Source organism: Telopea speciosissima, chromosome 7 (genome assembly GCF_018873765.1).
Source record: "Telopea speciosissima isolate NSW1024214 ecotype Mountain lineage chromosome 7, Tspe_v1, whole genome shotgun sequence".
Classification (NCBI taxonomy): Eukaryota; Viridiplantae; Streptophyta; class Magnoliopsida; order Proteales; family Proteaceae; genus Telopea; species Telopea speciosissima.
The window spans coordinates 62901600-62916474 of NC_057922.1; the positions used below are offsets into that span (position 1 = coordinate 62901600).

At 41.6% G+C, this 14875-nt stretch overlaps 1 protein-coding gene across 1 annotated transcript in view; it reads right to left on the reverse strand.

Annotated features, from left to right (window-relative positions):
• Positions 1-538: 538 nt before the first annotated feature.
• LOC122669841 (telomere repeat-binding factor 4-like) overlaps positions 539-14875 on the reverse strand; it is a 38611-nt gene continuing 24274 nt past the window's right edge. Inside the window, exons 5-7 of the mRNA XM_043866711.1 lie at positions 3000-3083; positions 993-1266; positions 539-870 (exon numbers count right to left, since the gene is read on the reverse strand). Of these exons, the coding sequence (XP_043722646.1) occupies positions 839-870; positions 993-1266; positions 3000-3083 (390 nt within the window). The 3' untranslated portion in view covers positions 539-838. The remainder of the gene's footprint in view (positions 871-992; positions 1267-2999; positions 3084-14875) is intronic.

Below are 14875 nucleotides of genomic sequence, written 5' to 3' on the forward strand. Positions count from 1 at the left end.
GGAGGATTCAATCATTAAAGTTGCTTAGTTACATGGTTCACAATCTATAATTGTCACAATATCTAAGCAACCAAAGGAGTTGGAGGGGGCCTGGACACAAAACGACACCAACAAGACATCTAGACGACCAAAGCACCTAGACAACTAGCTAAGCGACGCCTTGACAACTATGCCACACTCGGTAATTGCTTGTAGCCTTTGCATTTTTTAAATGGTAGTAAATTTTTTTGTTCCAACTCAATCCTGTAATCCATTATCAACATCAACATGCTGATCTGAGGATTACCTATTATGAGTCATCACCAACCAGTATCACAACGCATACCACAGAATCAAACAAAAGGGATATCTCAAACCTTGGGTAACTCAAACTCAGATTGGATAACAATAAGTAACTGCGACTGCCTTTCTTCAGGTTCTGGCATTGAGCCATCCATAGGGTATCAACAGAGAGTAGACAAGATCAGTGAGCTAGGACCCAAGAATATTGAGTTCAGTTTCCTGAAGTTGATGGACCAGGCGTTTTAATCTCATTTCGGTCAGAATCAATCAGTCCCGATGCGCTTTTGAGTATTGATACTATCTTGAATTGATACAATTGCTGTCGATTTCCTCCAAAGGAGACATCCATAGAGTTGGCAGTGCTTTATATTTTTACAAGCAGCCAGAGAATAATTAATTGGAGAGACATTAGTTTGGCTGATTGATGTACTGCTCCTACGTCCATGAAATTGCATGCCGGCATCCCGCTTCACCCTCGTATAGAAGTAATCATCTTCCAGTCGAACAATATACAATGGCCAATTTCCTTTGTCTTGCTCCACACCAATCCATTGTTTTAGGCCATGAGTACAATTTCACCTCGTGAACCTGTAACAGGAATAAGATGGCCAAGCAATGCTTCAGAGAATGGGGAGAAAAGGGGAAAAAAGGGGGGAGGGGGGAAAGGTGGAAAGAGATGAAGTAGAAATATGATCAGCCTGCTTTATTACATTGTTCAAATATCTGTTTTGCTAGCAGTACCAATGACTCAGCCTCTTCAGCCATCTTTGCTATTTTCTCTGCCTCTGCTACTGCTCCAGAGGCCACAAATGACTTGCTTTCTGCCTCGGCAATTTTGTAGGCAGCAGCCGCTGCTGCTTCTTCCACTGCGTCAACGGAAGCAATGAACCCAGGATTTTGAGATTGCCTCGGCCGGATCTGTTTTGGGGGAGGTGCTCTTGTTCCAAAGCTACTATCTTCTTTTTTTTTGTAGCAGTTCTGGATCTGCATGTAGATGATATGGGAGGAACTCAGACAATTAAAACAAGATAGCAACATCAAATGTGCAGCACTTGTATCGCAAAAGGATTCCAACTTACTGGGAATCATCTGATTACACATGATCAGGTGGAGAAGATCAGGCATCATCAGAAATAATGCTTTTCTGACCTAAGAAATGCTGACAACTAAAAGAAGACTAACTTACATCCAAGGGTGAGGTTTTAAGTCCTATGATGTAAGAGTTGCCTATCACAGTCGGAAGCTGACCCGCCAACTCGATATAAAACTTCTGTTAAATTATTGAATATTTACACTGACAGAATTTTCAACTCAACTGTCCGAATAGAGCCTAAACAACTTTTGCAGCTTCAAGGTAAAGGAGTTTCAGTATTAGTGGTCACCCTAGGTTGGGCATGGGTTTGGACTCAGTTGGGGTCACTCCAGGGTTGACTAACCAGTTCATATGACTGGCCTGAGCAGGCCCACAACTAGCTAATCTGCCGTGAATTATAGAACCTTATGCATGAGTTTCATTAAGAATGTTAGATGCAAGGAAATTGGACCAAAATGAGTTGATCTATCTCTAGTTGATTACTCAATTAGATCTTAAGTTGGCCATATGAGCAGTTCTCCTATTTTCTCTCTACTGAGAACTAAAATACTTAGAAGGAAATACTAGGAGATATAACCAGTACCTCGACAAAATCAAAATCACAAAACAATAGAAAGAACATCTGAGTGTTGCTGGAATGCAGGGTTTTATTTTTCCTGTTACCCCAAGGGTAATAATAAAGTAATGAACACGTACACAGGCTCTGCATGGTATTCAGTGAAGCCAAAGTTTAAGGAACTCTGTAAAGTAACTTTAGATCACATGATATTGGAGCTAGGATATTTGGCTTGATAAGATGCATCAACTATTAATTGATAGCATGAAGATTGTCCATCCCAAGTTAACCACCAACTAGAGTAGTGAATGGAAGGGGCAATCTCAACTAATTTCTAATCTCTGATCACGGAACACTTTTTATTTGTGGCTCATGAGATACGACCCAAGGAGCATATCAAAATTGTTTCGCTAACTAAAGCTCAGCCAAAATGTGGTCAGTTCAGATCACTTGAACATTTTATATCCAGCCTATATATCACATCTAAGAAGCTAAGCTGAACAAATATCAACTCAGCTTTGCACATTTATATCCCTACCACCACACCTGTCTTTCGGAAGAGTAATCCAAATCTAAGAAAGAACAACCGAAAGGGTGGCAAATTGGCCAACTATAGAGAAAATTTTACTGAGAATCTGCAACTATGCACAAGAGATGCTACTTTCATGCAGTATACTAGAGTACTTTAAAAAATTGCCCATTTCCAACAAAAAGCTAATCTGAAACTAAATCGGGAAGCACATCATGTCTGATCCTAAGTTTTTTGAACTAGCGAAGGAGACCTAAAGTATGAACATTCAAGTAAACCAGGGTAGCAACAGGCAAAAGCACATTGATAGATCAATTCTGAAAAGCAATGCTCCAGAGTGCAGCCAAGAATAAATACACTTGCTACACAACATGTATACGGTCTCCATTGCGGCTAAGTAGAGCAAATGACTAAAATCACCTTAGAATTGCTGTTACAGCATGAGATCTGAGGGAAGTAGATCATAGCAGGTACGAATGAGAGGGAAGTCAACCATTATCTGAAACTAGCTTGATCAAATACTGAATAAAATCACTCACCTTTTCAAGCTTGTCCTGTGCAACAAGTCTTCTTAACTTTGAACTCAACAACCTTCTGAAATTTTGTGGCACCTCATGCCTTTGCTGCATACAAATCACGGGATTATGAGATAGTCTAATCACTTTATTGAAATCCACAACCATTATTAACCACAAATCGTTTAAGAACCCTATGCATTACTGTGTTTTCTATCAAAATGGTGTAAATTTAGGAAAAGAAGTACGAACAACAAGAAGAAGACGATATAGTGACTTATTAGGGTTCCAGGCACCACAACTCTGACTCAAACTTCACTTTATTTAGTGAAATGCGACTTCTTAAGGGTCCCAGGCACCACAACTCTGACTCAAACTTCGCTTTATTCAGTGAAATTTACAGGGTAAAGTGATCAACCCAACTCATAAAACCAAGCCTTGTCCAAACTAAATAATCTCAATTCTCAACAACACAGATCCTTTTTCACCAACTCTAGTTAGTCATATAAAGACCTGTTACAACTGCTTATCCCAAAAGCTCGAGCTGTTAAATAAGGGCAACAACAATATATATCAACACCCCGGGCACGTGCAAGCCCACATATACACAAACGGCTTTGCACGTGACACCATCATGTGGTGGCTCCATCACGTAGTACCAGGGTACAAGGCGTAGGGGCACAACAACACACAGTACAAACCCCTTACACTTACCAGGGATCAAACTCCCAACCTCCTCTCTTTGATACCATGTTACAACAGCATATCCCAAAGGCTCAAGCCGTTAAGTAGGGGCAACAACAATATATATCAACAAGACCCAAATTGGGTAACATAATCACTATAGGCCTACATAATGATTTTCTTTTTTCAATGGATTATATAAAGATTTTATTCATGACCTCCTAAACCTACCCTTACAAGCAGAACTAAATTTTTTTTTTGGTAAATGAATATATTACCGAACCCCAAGAGGGGGCAAGGGAAAGAGAACCAATATACAAGAAAGAGAAAGGGGGGGGGGGGAGAGAGAGGGGGGAGGGGAAAGGGCGGCTAACCAGCCTACGCAGAGGAGGTAGGCCGCAGGAGGGCAATATTGAGGCCCCAAAAAATCACAATGTGCCTGTTCTTACGGTTATCCATGGATGTCCTCTGACGGATGCAGCTGAGCTTGGAAGAAACATCGAAGGAGATGGCTTTCCAAATCACGTCGAAAGATCTAGATTTGGAAGTCCATCTCCTAAGGTTTCTTTCCAGCCAGATATGGTGAATCACAGCGCTGAAAACAAGCTTCCCAATAGTGTCACAGATGGAGTTTCCTGGAAAAATTTTGAGCAACCAGAGCCATTCACGATCAAAAGTCAAGGCCCTTCTACTATGCGGCCAAATGGAAGACATGGATTTTTTCCAGATGGAGGAGGTGAAGGGGCAGTCAAAAAAAAGGTGGGGGGTGTCTTCTCGGCCGATCCAACAAAGGTTGCAGGAGGGGGAGGCGGGGATGGTGCGGTGGATGAGGAAGGCTTAGGTCGGCAGGCAAAGTCTGAGAGCTCTCCAAACAGTGAGGCTATGGCGGGGGATGTGGCCAGTGAACCAAACTAAATTGTGCCAGGGGACAGCAGGGCTAGGATCTCTGGAATGGTTCCAAGTAGAAGAGGAGGTGAAAAGACCATTGGGAGAGGGAAGCCAGATGACCTTGTCCGCTGGATGAGGGGGGGGGAAGCTGCAAGGGGGAGAGAGATGCCCAAAACTGGGAGATGATGACGGGATTGAGATGAGGGGGGGGTCCAAGAACCAGAGGAGATGAGGGAGGAGACCGGGGCATCCTTTGGGAGACTAGAGGAGTAGATGGCTCTGGGGCCAAGGAGATTATAAAGGATCCCAAGGGGATGCCAGGGGTCAAGCCAGAGGGAGGTGGAAGTGCCGTCCGCAATGGAAGAAGAGATACCAAGAAGAGCAAGGGGGCGAAGAGAGAGAATTTTGGGCCAAATCCAAGAGTCGTCAGCGGGGATGGGGACGGTCCAGATGGAGTCAGACTTAAGGAGGTGAGATTGAACCCAAGTGACCTAGATAGAGTCCTGTTTGGAGGCAATTTTGCAGATGAGCTAGAGGATGCCTGTCGTGTTGGAGTAACTGAACCGGCAGAGACCCAGACCACCCTTGGATCTAGGGAGGCAAATAGACTTCCAGCTGACAACGTGGAGAAATCTGGTGGTGTCTTTCCCCTTCCAGAGGAAGGCACAAAGGATGCGCTCAATGGCCTTAATGGTGGATTTTGGGATGCAGAAGATACCAGTCCAGTATATGTAGGAAGCTTGGAGGACCGAGCGGATACACTCAAGTCTGCCAGCATAGGAGAGAAGCTTGCCTTTCCAAAGCTGAAGACGCTTGCAAATGTTATCGAGCATAGGAGTACAATGGTGGCTCGAAAGCCTGGCAAGAATCAGGGGGAGACCCAGGTAAATGACCAGAAGAGAGCCTAAGGAGAAGCCAGTGAGGAGGCGAAGAGTTTCTTTAACAGAGTCCGAGATGCCAGAGAGAAAGATTTTGGATTTGAGGAGGTTGACACGCAGGCCAGAGAGAGATTCGAAAAGATGGAGAGAGTCCATGATGGCCGAGATAGAAGAGTGGGAGGCTTTGGAAAAGATCATCAGATCATTGGCGAAGGCCAGATGAGAGAGATTGATGTGCTTGCACTTCGGAAGCGGGGAGATGAGGTGGAGATCAGTCTTAGTTTGGAGGCTCCTGGATCGGACTTCCAGGGTAAGGGAGAAAAGAAAAGGGGAGAGGGGGCAGCCTTGGCAAATGCCAACCTTGGAGCAGAACTACATTAGAAAGTATTACTAGCGGAAATGTTAATAAACAGAAAAGACCCAAATGGAAGAGAAGGGGGATGTACTCACTTGCATACTTCTTTTCTTCCTTGTGTAGGTTTACATATGCCTAGCAAGATTCTTTTACATTATTAAAAAAAATAAAATAAAATTTAGTTGTGGCTGATTTCAAACAAACTGAAATTATAGAATTTGCAAGAAACACAATATAAAGTTAATGTAGTCTGGCTAAACGAATGCAAGGTACAATTTAAGACCAAAAACTTAGATCTTGGGTTTATAACTGCCACCTATTGATTTAGTTCACCAAAAGGTTGACTAGGTTGGTGGGGCCCTTAACTCTTGTGGGCCCATGACATAAGTCCTTTTGTAAGGACTTGGGGCTCTAAAACAGAGCAAACCTCCAATGCTACAAAAATTTCAATTTGCATGACTTCATCATCCCCAACTTTCATGATTTTAAAGATCTATTCAATCTGGATCAGTATTTGGATCAGATCAATCGAATATATTCTACACTGTTGATCAGCTGGTCTACAGTGTATATCACATCTTTTCTCCTTTGATTGTCCGAACCAGAACAATCTAGATTGATATCACCCAGGACCGATCTAAACTACAATACTTCTATTTAAATCCTTGCTAGGGTTCAAATTTCTTTGATTTGACATGAATATAGAGAGTTTTGTTAGCAATTAAAGAGCATAAAGAAGGTGTCAGCTAACTCAGCTGGTAAGGTTGCTTGCTAGTTGAAGCAAAGACCTTGAATCCCACCTTCACATTGGGCGGTGGGGGGTAAGGGTGATTAATGGGGTATTCTAATCACCTAAGGATTAGGGTTAGAAAAGCTCATCAAACTCTAGAATCGTAGGTGTTAAGTTTTAGTCTATGTATAGGCCCACAGGCCCACGGTTTAAGTTTAGTTGTTTCCATTGTTTGGTTGTTAGCTTAGTTAGTGAAGGGTAGTCTTGGTACTTTACTATTAAAATCTTTAAGTCGGTTTATGTATTGATTAATCATTATAATACAATGTGAGAGCCCATGGTTTGATTATTCTGTTCACAACACAAACCGTGGGCAGGTTCTCTTTTCTCTTTCTCTATTGATTTCTCTTCTTCTTCCTCTTTGCTGCTACTGGTAGTCTTTAATGAACTGATATTGTTACATGGTATCAGAGCTTTAAAGATCCAGTGGTTATTACAGTTTTCTGATTTTGAGAGATCGTCTTGGTATTCTCTTTATGGTCAACAGCAACCAATGCTCTAAATATATGTTCTCTAAAACCCTAGTTGATAATACAATGAAGAACTAGGGTTTCCAACGGCTGTGAAGAGTTATTTACATCACCAACTGATGGCTGCTACAACTGAAACTTGAGATCCTCCGTTTTTCTGAAGATTCTGAGTGATTTTCATGGTGCAATTACTTCTCATCTGGCCAAATGCTCAGTCCCATATTTTGGGGTTATAAAGTTCCATCTACAATGATCCTTCGACAAGAACATGGCCCTGGTCTAAGCTATTGATGCAGACCAATTTTCCCTCACTATACTGACTGGCGGAACCCTGTTTTTGGGTTGTTTTCTGACAGAATCGATTCTGCCCTATTTGGAGCTCTTTTCATCTAATCAGCCTGCATTTCTGGGGTTTTATTCCCTCCTACAGGAAGGTCCTTCGACCTTATTATTGGGTCATTCTGACCCTTGGGTTTGCCTGGAATTATAAATGACCCAAATCTGGGTTCTAGGGCAGTTTTCTCTTACTGCAAGCTGGTTTTCTTGTGTTTATTACTACTGAACCGCTCTACAGGCTACAAGTTGCTTTCCTTTAAGGATATATATATATATATATATTGCAGTTCTGTTCTGTGTCCTTGGATAACTCTTGGTTCATCTCTGTCCCATTATTTTGATCTTAGGCCTACCATAGTGGCTGCTGGTTCTTCTTATTCTTCATCATGGCTGAATCAAAGCCTGCTGTGAACAATGTTAACATCCAGATAACTTCTACCAAGTTGAATGGTCAATGGTGCCTCCAATTTTCTCTGGGCACAAGCTGTGGAGGTCTATATCAGAGCCAAACGAAAGATGGATTATTTGACTATGACTCCACCTGCTCCCACTGCTGATAATTACAAGAATTGGCAATCAAAGAATGCTACTTTACTATGTTGGCTCCGGAATAGCATGGAGCCCTCTGTCGTTGCCAATGTCATGTTTCATAAGAATGCAAAGGGTGTCTGGAATGAACTCAAAGAGAGTTTTTCTCAAGACAAAAATATGTCCAGGATTTATGACTTGTATGAAAATTTATTTTCCTTCAAGCAAAATGGAAAGTCTGTTGGTGACTACTATAGTACACTTAAAGGCATTTGGGAGGAACTCAATCTCTATCAACCACTCTCCACGGATATTAATATTCTCAAACCCCGACATCTTGAGTCCCTTGTTGCTAAGTTTCTGTATGGATTGGACTCCGATCTTCAACCTATCAAGAATCAAATATTAGCTGGTGAGAAGATCCCCCCTCTATAAATGAGGCTTATTTCAGAATTCAGCGGGTTGTGTCTCCTTCCCTGGTTAAACCTAATTCCACTTCCCCTACCAAGGATAATTCGGCTTTTGTTGCTAATGGTTGTGGCCGTAGTCGTGGTAATGGTGTTTCTAGTAGAGGTTGTGGATCAAGGTGAGGTCATGAAAATGGCATGGGTGGTCGTGGTAATCCACCTTCTGATCCTATTGTACACTGGTGTAGTCATTGTGGTCACCCTAATCACATTATTGATAATGTTGGATGAAGCATGGCAAGCCCCAGTGGACACAAATTTTTTTTGCCAATACTACTGTTTCTGATGGGAATACTGAAGTAGTGCCTCCTAATGATACTAGTCATGGTCCTTCAACTGGTGGTGTCTCATCCCATACTGATATGATCAATCAACTTCTGGAACAGGTTCAGTAACTTGAGACATCCTCTTCCACATCCACAGTTACATTAGTTCATTCAAATACATACCTACATGTTTCACCTCCTCATCCTCCACTACCTAGGTCATTGACTCAAATACACACCTACATGTTTCACCTCCTCATCCTCCACTACCTAGGTCATTGACTCAGGCACATCTTCTCATATGATTGGTAAGCCAAATTTGTTCACTTCATTTCAACAATCTAATTCTCCATCACACATTATCCTTGTTGATGGTTCTTTTTCTAATGTTATTGGTCATGGTGTTATTCCCCTGTCATCTATGCTTTCATTATTAACTGTTATTCATGTTCCAAAATTGCCTCTTAATCTCTTATTTGTTAGTCAATTAATGGAACATCTTAATTGTTCCATTACATTTTATCGTTCTCATTGTGTTTTTCAGGATCTCAAGACAAAAATGATGATTAGTGGAGGACATGAGAGGGATGGTCCATTGACGTTGCCTCATCATCTACGGCATCATCTGCTACCTCCACTAGTGTTTCCCCTTTACATTGGCATTACAGATTGGGGCACCTTTCTCTATCCAAGCTACAACATCTGATTCCTAGTTGCATTACAGATTGAAGCTTGTGAGCTTGGCAAGCATCACTGTATTGTTTTTCCGTCACATAGCGACTCTAGGAGTCCATCTTTGTTTGATTTAGTTCATTCTGATATTTGGGGGCCATGTAAGGTCAAGAGTCAATCTGCTTTTTATTATTTTGTGTCCTATATTGACGATCACTCGCGCATGACATGGTTGTATTTTTTGAAAAATCGTTTTGAATTTGTGTCAGTCTTCAAACAATTCTATAATGAAATCAAGTTTATTTTGGTATTTGTTTGAAAATTCTGCGCACTAACAATGATCTCAGGGTGGTCAAAAAAGCCCAGCCATGCCCAGCACGGCCCGTTGACACCCCTAAATGTTCTTGAGATTACCCAACACGTGATTTTTTCTTTTTGTTTTGATAATGGCATTATTCACCAGACCAGCTACTCTTATACACCTCAAAAATATGGTGTGGCTGAATGTAAAAATCATCATTTGTTAGTTTGCACCCACATCGCATATGAATGTTCTAAAAAATTTATTAGGGTGATGATGTGTTGACCTCTTGTTTCTTGATTAACTGGATGCTGTCTTTTGTCCTTTGTAATCAAATTCCCTTTTCTGTTGTTTTTCCCAACCGTCACTTGTTTAGTTTACCTCATCTCATTTTTGGCTGTCACTGTTTTATCCATAATCTTTATCCTAGCCTAAATAAACTATCTCCTTGGAATACCAAGTGTATTTTTTTGGGTACTCCAGTACTCAAAAAGGCTACTGGTGTTTTGACCCTATTATTCGTCAACAGTTTGTTAGTACAGATGTTAACTTTTTTGAAAACATCCCCTATTTTGGTGGTTCCGTTTCTGATTTAGGTCCTGTTTCTCCTAGTCCGCCACCTCTTCCTGAACCCATTCCTCTTGAGGTTTCGGCACACACACCTCCAACACCTACCACCCAACCTCCAGGGATGCCTTGACAGGTATACAAGCGCCACTCGAAGCAACTACCGTCTGCTCCTGCAGCTTCTCCACTCCGACCGTCCACATCTTTGCCTAGAGAACCTTAATCACTGATCTTCCTATTGCCCTTCGGAAAGGTACTCGTTCCTATACTTAGACTCCTTGGTTGCTTTTCCAATTGCTAATTGTGTTTCTATCTCTCATCTACCTGCTTCTCTTCGTAACTTTGCTCTATCTCTCACATCTCACTCCTACTCATTACAAATTTGCTTTGTCTAATCTTGGGGGGAAACTGCAATGGATGTGGAAATGGATGTCTTTCTATCCCGCAAGACAACATTGGTAGACCTACCACCCGAAAAGTATCTTGTACGTGTCATTGGGTGTATATTATTAAGTAAAACCCTGACAGTTCAATATAGCGATTGAAAGCTAGACTGGTAGCTAAGGGCTACACTCAAATCTAAAGGGTTGACTACTTTGAGATCTTTTCCCCTATTGCTCGGTTGAATTTTGTGTGAATCCTAATTCTTAGGCTGTTAATCTCGATTGGCCCCTCTACCAATTAGACATCAAAAATGCCTTTTTGTATGGTGACTTGCAAGAAGAGGTTTCTATAGAGCAACCACCTGGGTATGTAGCTTAGGAGGAGGACAATAAGAAAGTTTGTAGGCTGCACAATGCCATTTACGGGTTGAACAGTCCCCACGAGCGCGGTTTGCTAAATTTAGCAAAGTTGTTGCAGCATATGGTTTTTCTCAGTGTTACTCAGATCACCTAGTGTTTGTTTGACGTCAAGACTCCAAAGTTATTATACTGGTTGTTTATGTTGATGACATTATTGTTTCTGGTAATGACATTTCTGGGATTGCACAGGTTAAGGCTCATTCACTGCAACATTTTCAGGTGAAAGATTGTGGTCCTCTCAATTGATCTCTCTTCTTCTTCCTGTTTGCTGCTACTGTAGTCTTTAATGAACTGATATTGTCACCACTCACCAGTAGAGAGTATATCAACTAAAACCAACAACTGAGATTTAATTAAACAGAGAAAAGACAAGTCTGATGTGGCCCAAATTCTGGTCGAGTGGGCTAACAAGGAAGGAGAATGAACCCTGAAAGTTTGAATAAGAACCAACGGTCGGATTTGATCATACTGGGAGATTACTAAAATAGTAACTTGCTGGGAAATTGGAATCAGATATAGAAACATCAGTGTAACAGCAACTAGAAGGTAGAATGATGAGGACATCACTCATGGATTTATGACATATCAGAAGAGAAGCAAGACATACACAGCCACACATCACTTCATTGTGGCTAGATGTCCCTTATTAACTAGTGTGGATACATATTTTTGTTTACTTGTGTGTAGTTTGTTTTATTTTATTTGGGGTCAAAATTGCCATGTACTAATGTTGTAACGCTAAGTGGGGTAGTTAATAGGAAGTTATTGCGGAAAAAATTAATTGTTGGGGAGTAGTTATTGCTGGAAAAGTGATTATTATGGAGTTTCTCTTTTTCTTTGGGGGTGGGTTTAAAAGATTGTATTTTGGGATGGAAGACAATGAAAGATATTGGAAAACTTGTGAGATTTTCTCTCATTCTCTGCCGGATGAGTAAAAAAAGGCCGTACCCAGTGCACAAGGCTCCCGCGTTTAGCAGGGTCTGGGGAAGGTCGTGCTTGGCATGTTGGTCAAGTGCTCACTTGCTGAATGCTTGGTCACGGGTTCACTCATCTTTGCCGGATGAGTGATTCTATTAAATTGTAAGAGTATGCCGTGGGGGCATATTTAGGTTTTTCCCCTCCACCGACTCTAACTAGTAGAGTCGGTTTGAGTGGGGGCACATATGTAATTAATCCTATTGAGATTTTATTATAAACAAAGAGCTTGGCTGGTCACATTGATCATTCAAGCATTACAGCCCTAATTGGTTCTGCTAACATGGTATCAGAGCCAAAAATTCTGATCTAGGTTACAGAACAACTCACTCTTCCATCATCTCTCTCTCTCTCCCTCACTTCTCTCCTTCCATCGATCTCTTTCTCTACTTGGTTCTCACCCTTCTCAAAGGGCAGCACTAATGAGGTGATCGAATGATCTAGTTGTTGCCCTCCACCTTACCTCAATCAATCAATGATTAAAAAAGCCTTTTGTTTATCGATAGCTGCTGCCTCTTTTTGCGATTTTGGAGTCTTTACCTCTCTTGAAGATCGAGTTCTTTTCTGTGTTGAAGATCAAATCTTCCCTTGTTGGAGATCCATATCAGCAACCTTGGACAGCATCTATCACTTTGGTCATCGACAGCAGAAGATCTCTCCCATCTATCGATCACAACTTTTCAGGGTTTTCCAAAACCCTGACTTTTATCGATATTGGGGCTACTGTTTTCAGAAGTTGCTGATTTTTTTATGGAAGTCTCCCATACCCTAAAGGAGCACTCGATCCAATTTTTAGCATTTTCTATCGGTTATGTTTGAAGTAATTAAGTTTCTCCATCTCAAAGTCAATTTTCTCCCAAAAATCGATCTGAATTTTTGGGGATTTTCTCGTCTTCATCAATCTACACCCATTGCTGGTTCGATTGTTTATATTGGGTCATGATGTCTGACATTACCACAGCCACCTCTGGATCTGAAGGACAGACTCGAAATGAGTACCTTCCCTTTGCTGCTTCAATCAAACTTGACGGTACCAACTACCTGATGTGGTCTAGGTCTACATACTTGACAATTGCTGGCTGAGTTCTTACGGGACACATCACTGGGAGTCCAAAATCCCAGTCTGGGACTACTGCGAAACCATCTGAAGAAGGTCCTGCTCAGGATCGATGGATCTCCAATGATTCTATGGTAATGTCCTTTCTACTTAATTCCATGCAACCAGATATTGCTAGTGGATATTTCTAGTTGGACACTACTACTCAGATAAGGACAGCTGCAAAAGAAACCTACGGACAAGTGGGGAATGATGCTCAGGTGTATGAACTCTGTAAGAAAGTCCATGACACCACACAGAAAGAACTGTCCATCTCTCAATACTATGCTGCCCTCTGTAGCCTATGGCAACAATTGGATCATTATACTGACTACCAGCCTACTAGTGCAACCGACATTGCCGCTTATCGCAAGCATGTGGATAAGATCAGAGTATATGATTTCTTGGCTGATCTGAATGTTGAATACAATAAGAATCGTGTTCAAGTTCTTAGCAGATCACCTTTTCCCACTATGCCTTGATGCATACTGAGGAGAGTCGCTGGACTGCCATGCTCCAAGCACCCACTACTGATCGATCACACTACTGCTTCATCTAAGGAGGCAATTAAATGTGAATATTACAACAAACAATATCACACCAAAGCTCAATAGGAAACCTGCAAAGTTTGAAACCAAACGTGCTGCTCGTGGTAAGTCCAAGACAAAGGCTAATCACACTGAGACAGTCACCACAACACCCACTACCAAAATTGGTCTCTCCCAGGAAGAACTCCAAGCTTTTCGTCGAATGTTGAAGGGCTCATCTGCTGTCGCAACATCATCTACTACCGCTGCAACAGCTCCTACTCCTTCAGGTTCCCATTTTGCTTACTTAGGTATCCCTCTTGGATTATCGACTCCAGTGCCACTGACCATATGACAGGTTCTTCAAGTCTTTTTCACAAAAATATTCTCCTCCTTCAAGAAAGACAAAGTTCGAGTAGCAGATAAATCTCTTTCTTCTGTATCCGGAAAGGGTTCCATATGCTGCACTCCATCCCTTACCTTATCCTCTGTATTGCACATTCCTAATTTCACTACTAATCTTCTTTCCATTAGTAATTTAACTAGAGATTTGAATTGCAAAGTAACCTTCTTTCCGTCCCATTGCATTTTTCAGGATCTAGTGACAGAGAAGACGATTGGATGTGGTAAGGTGCATGGTGGTCTTTATTTGTTTAAAGATGGTTCTACTACGACAATTGGATGTGGTAAGGTGCATGGTGGTCCTTCTTTCCGTCCCATTGCATTTTTCAGGATCTGGTGATAGAGAAGACGATTGGATGTGGTAAGGTGCATGGGGGTCTTTATTTGCTTACAGATGGTTCTACTACGACGATTGGATGTGGTAAGGTGCATGGTGGTCTTTATTTGCTTAACTACACCACCACTACTACTACTACTACTATACTACTACTACTACTACTACTACTACTAATGCATTACCTTCTCAGTTACATTAGCTCCATTCAGCCTCTTCCGAACTCCATCACTAGAATTGCCAACTTGGTCATCCACCTTTGGGAACTTTGTCCCATGTTTTTCCTAGGTTAGTTCAACATTGTAATAAAGACAAGTTTTTTTGTGAAGCCTGTGTTTTGGCCAAATAGACTCAGTCTACTAATTTACCAATTAATAAAAGAAGTGTTTCTGTTTTCCATTTGGTGCATACTGATGTGTGGGGTCCTTCTCGCCAAGCTTCAATTTCCAATCATAGGTGGTTTGTAACCATAGTTGCCAAGGCTACGCCTAGGCGTCCAGGCGGTTTTGTTGAGGCCTAGGCGACTGCCGCCTTATTGTAAGGAGCCTTGTACTGGGTTTT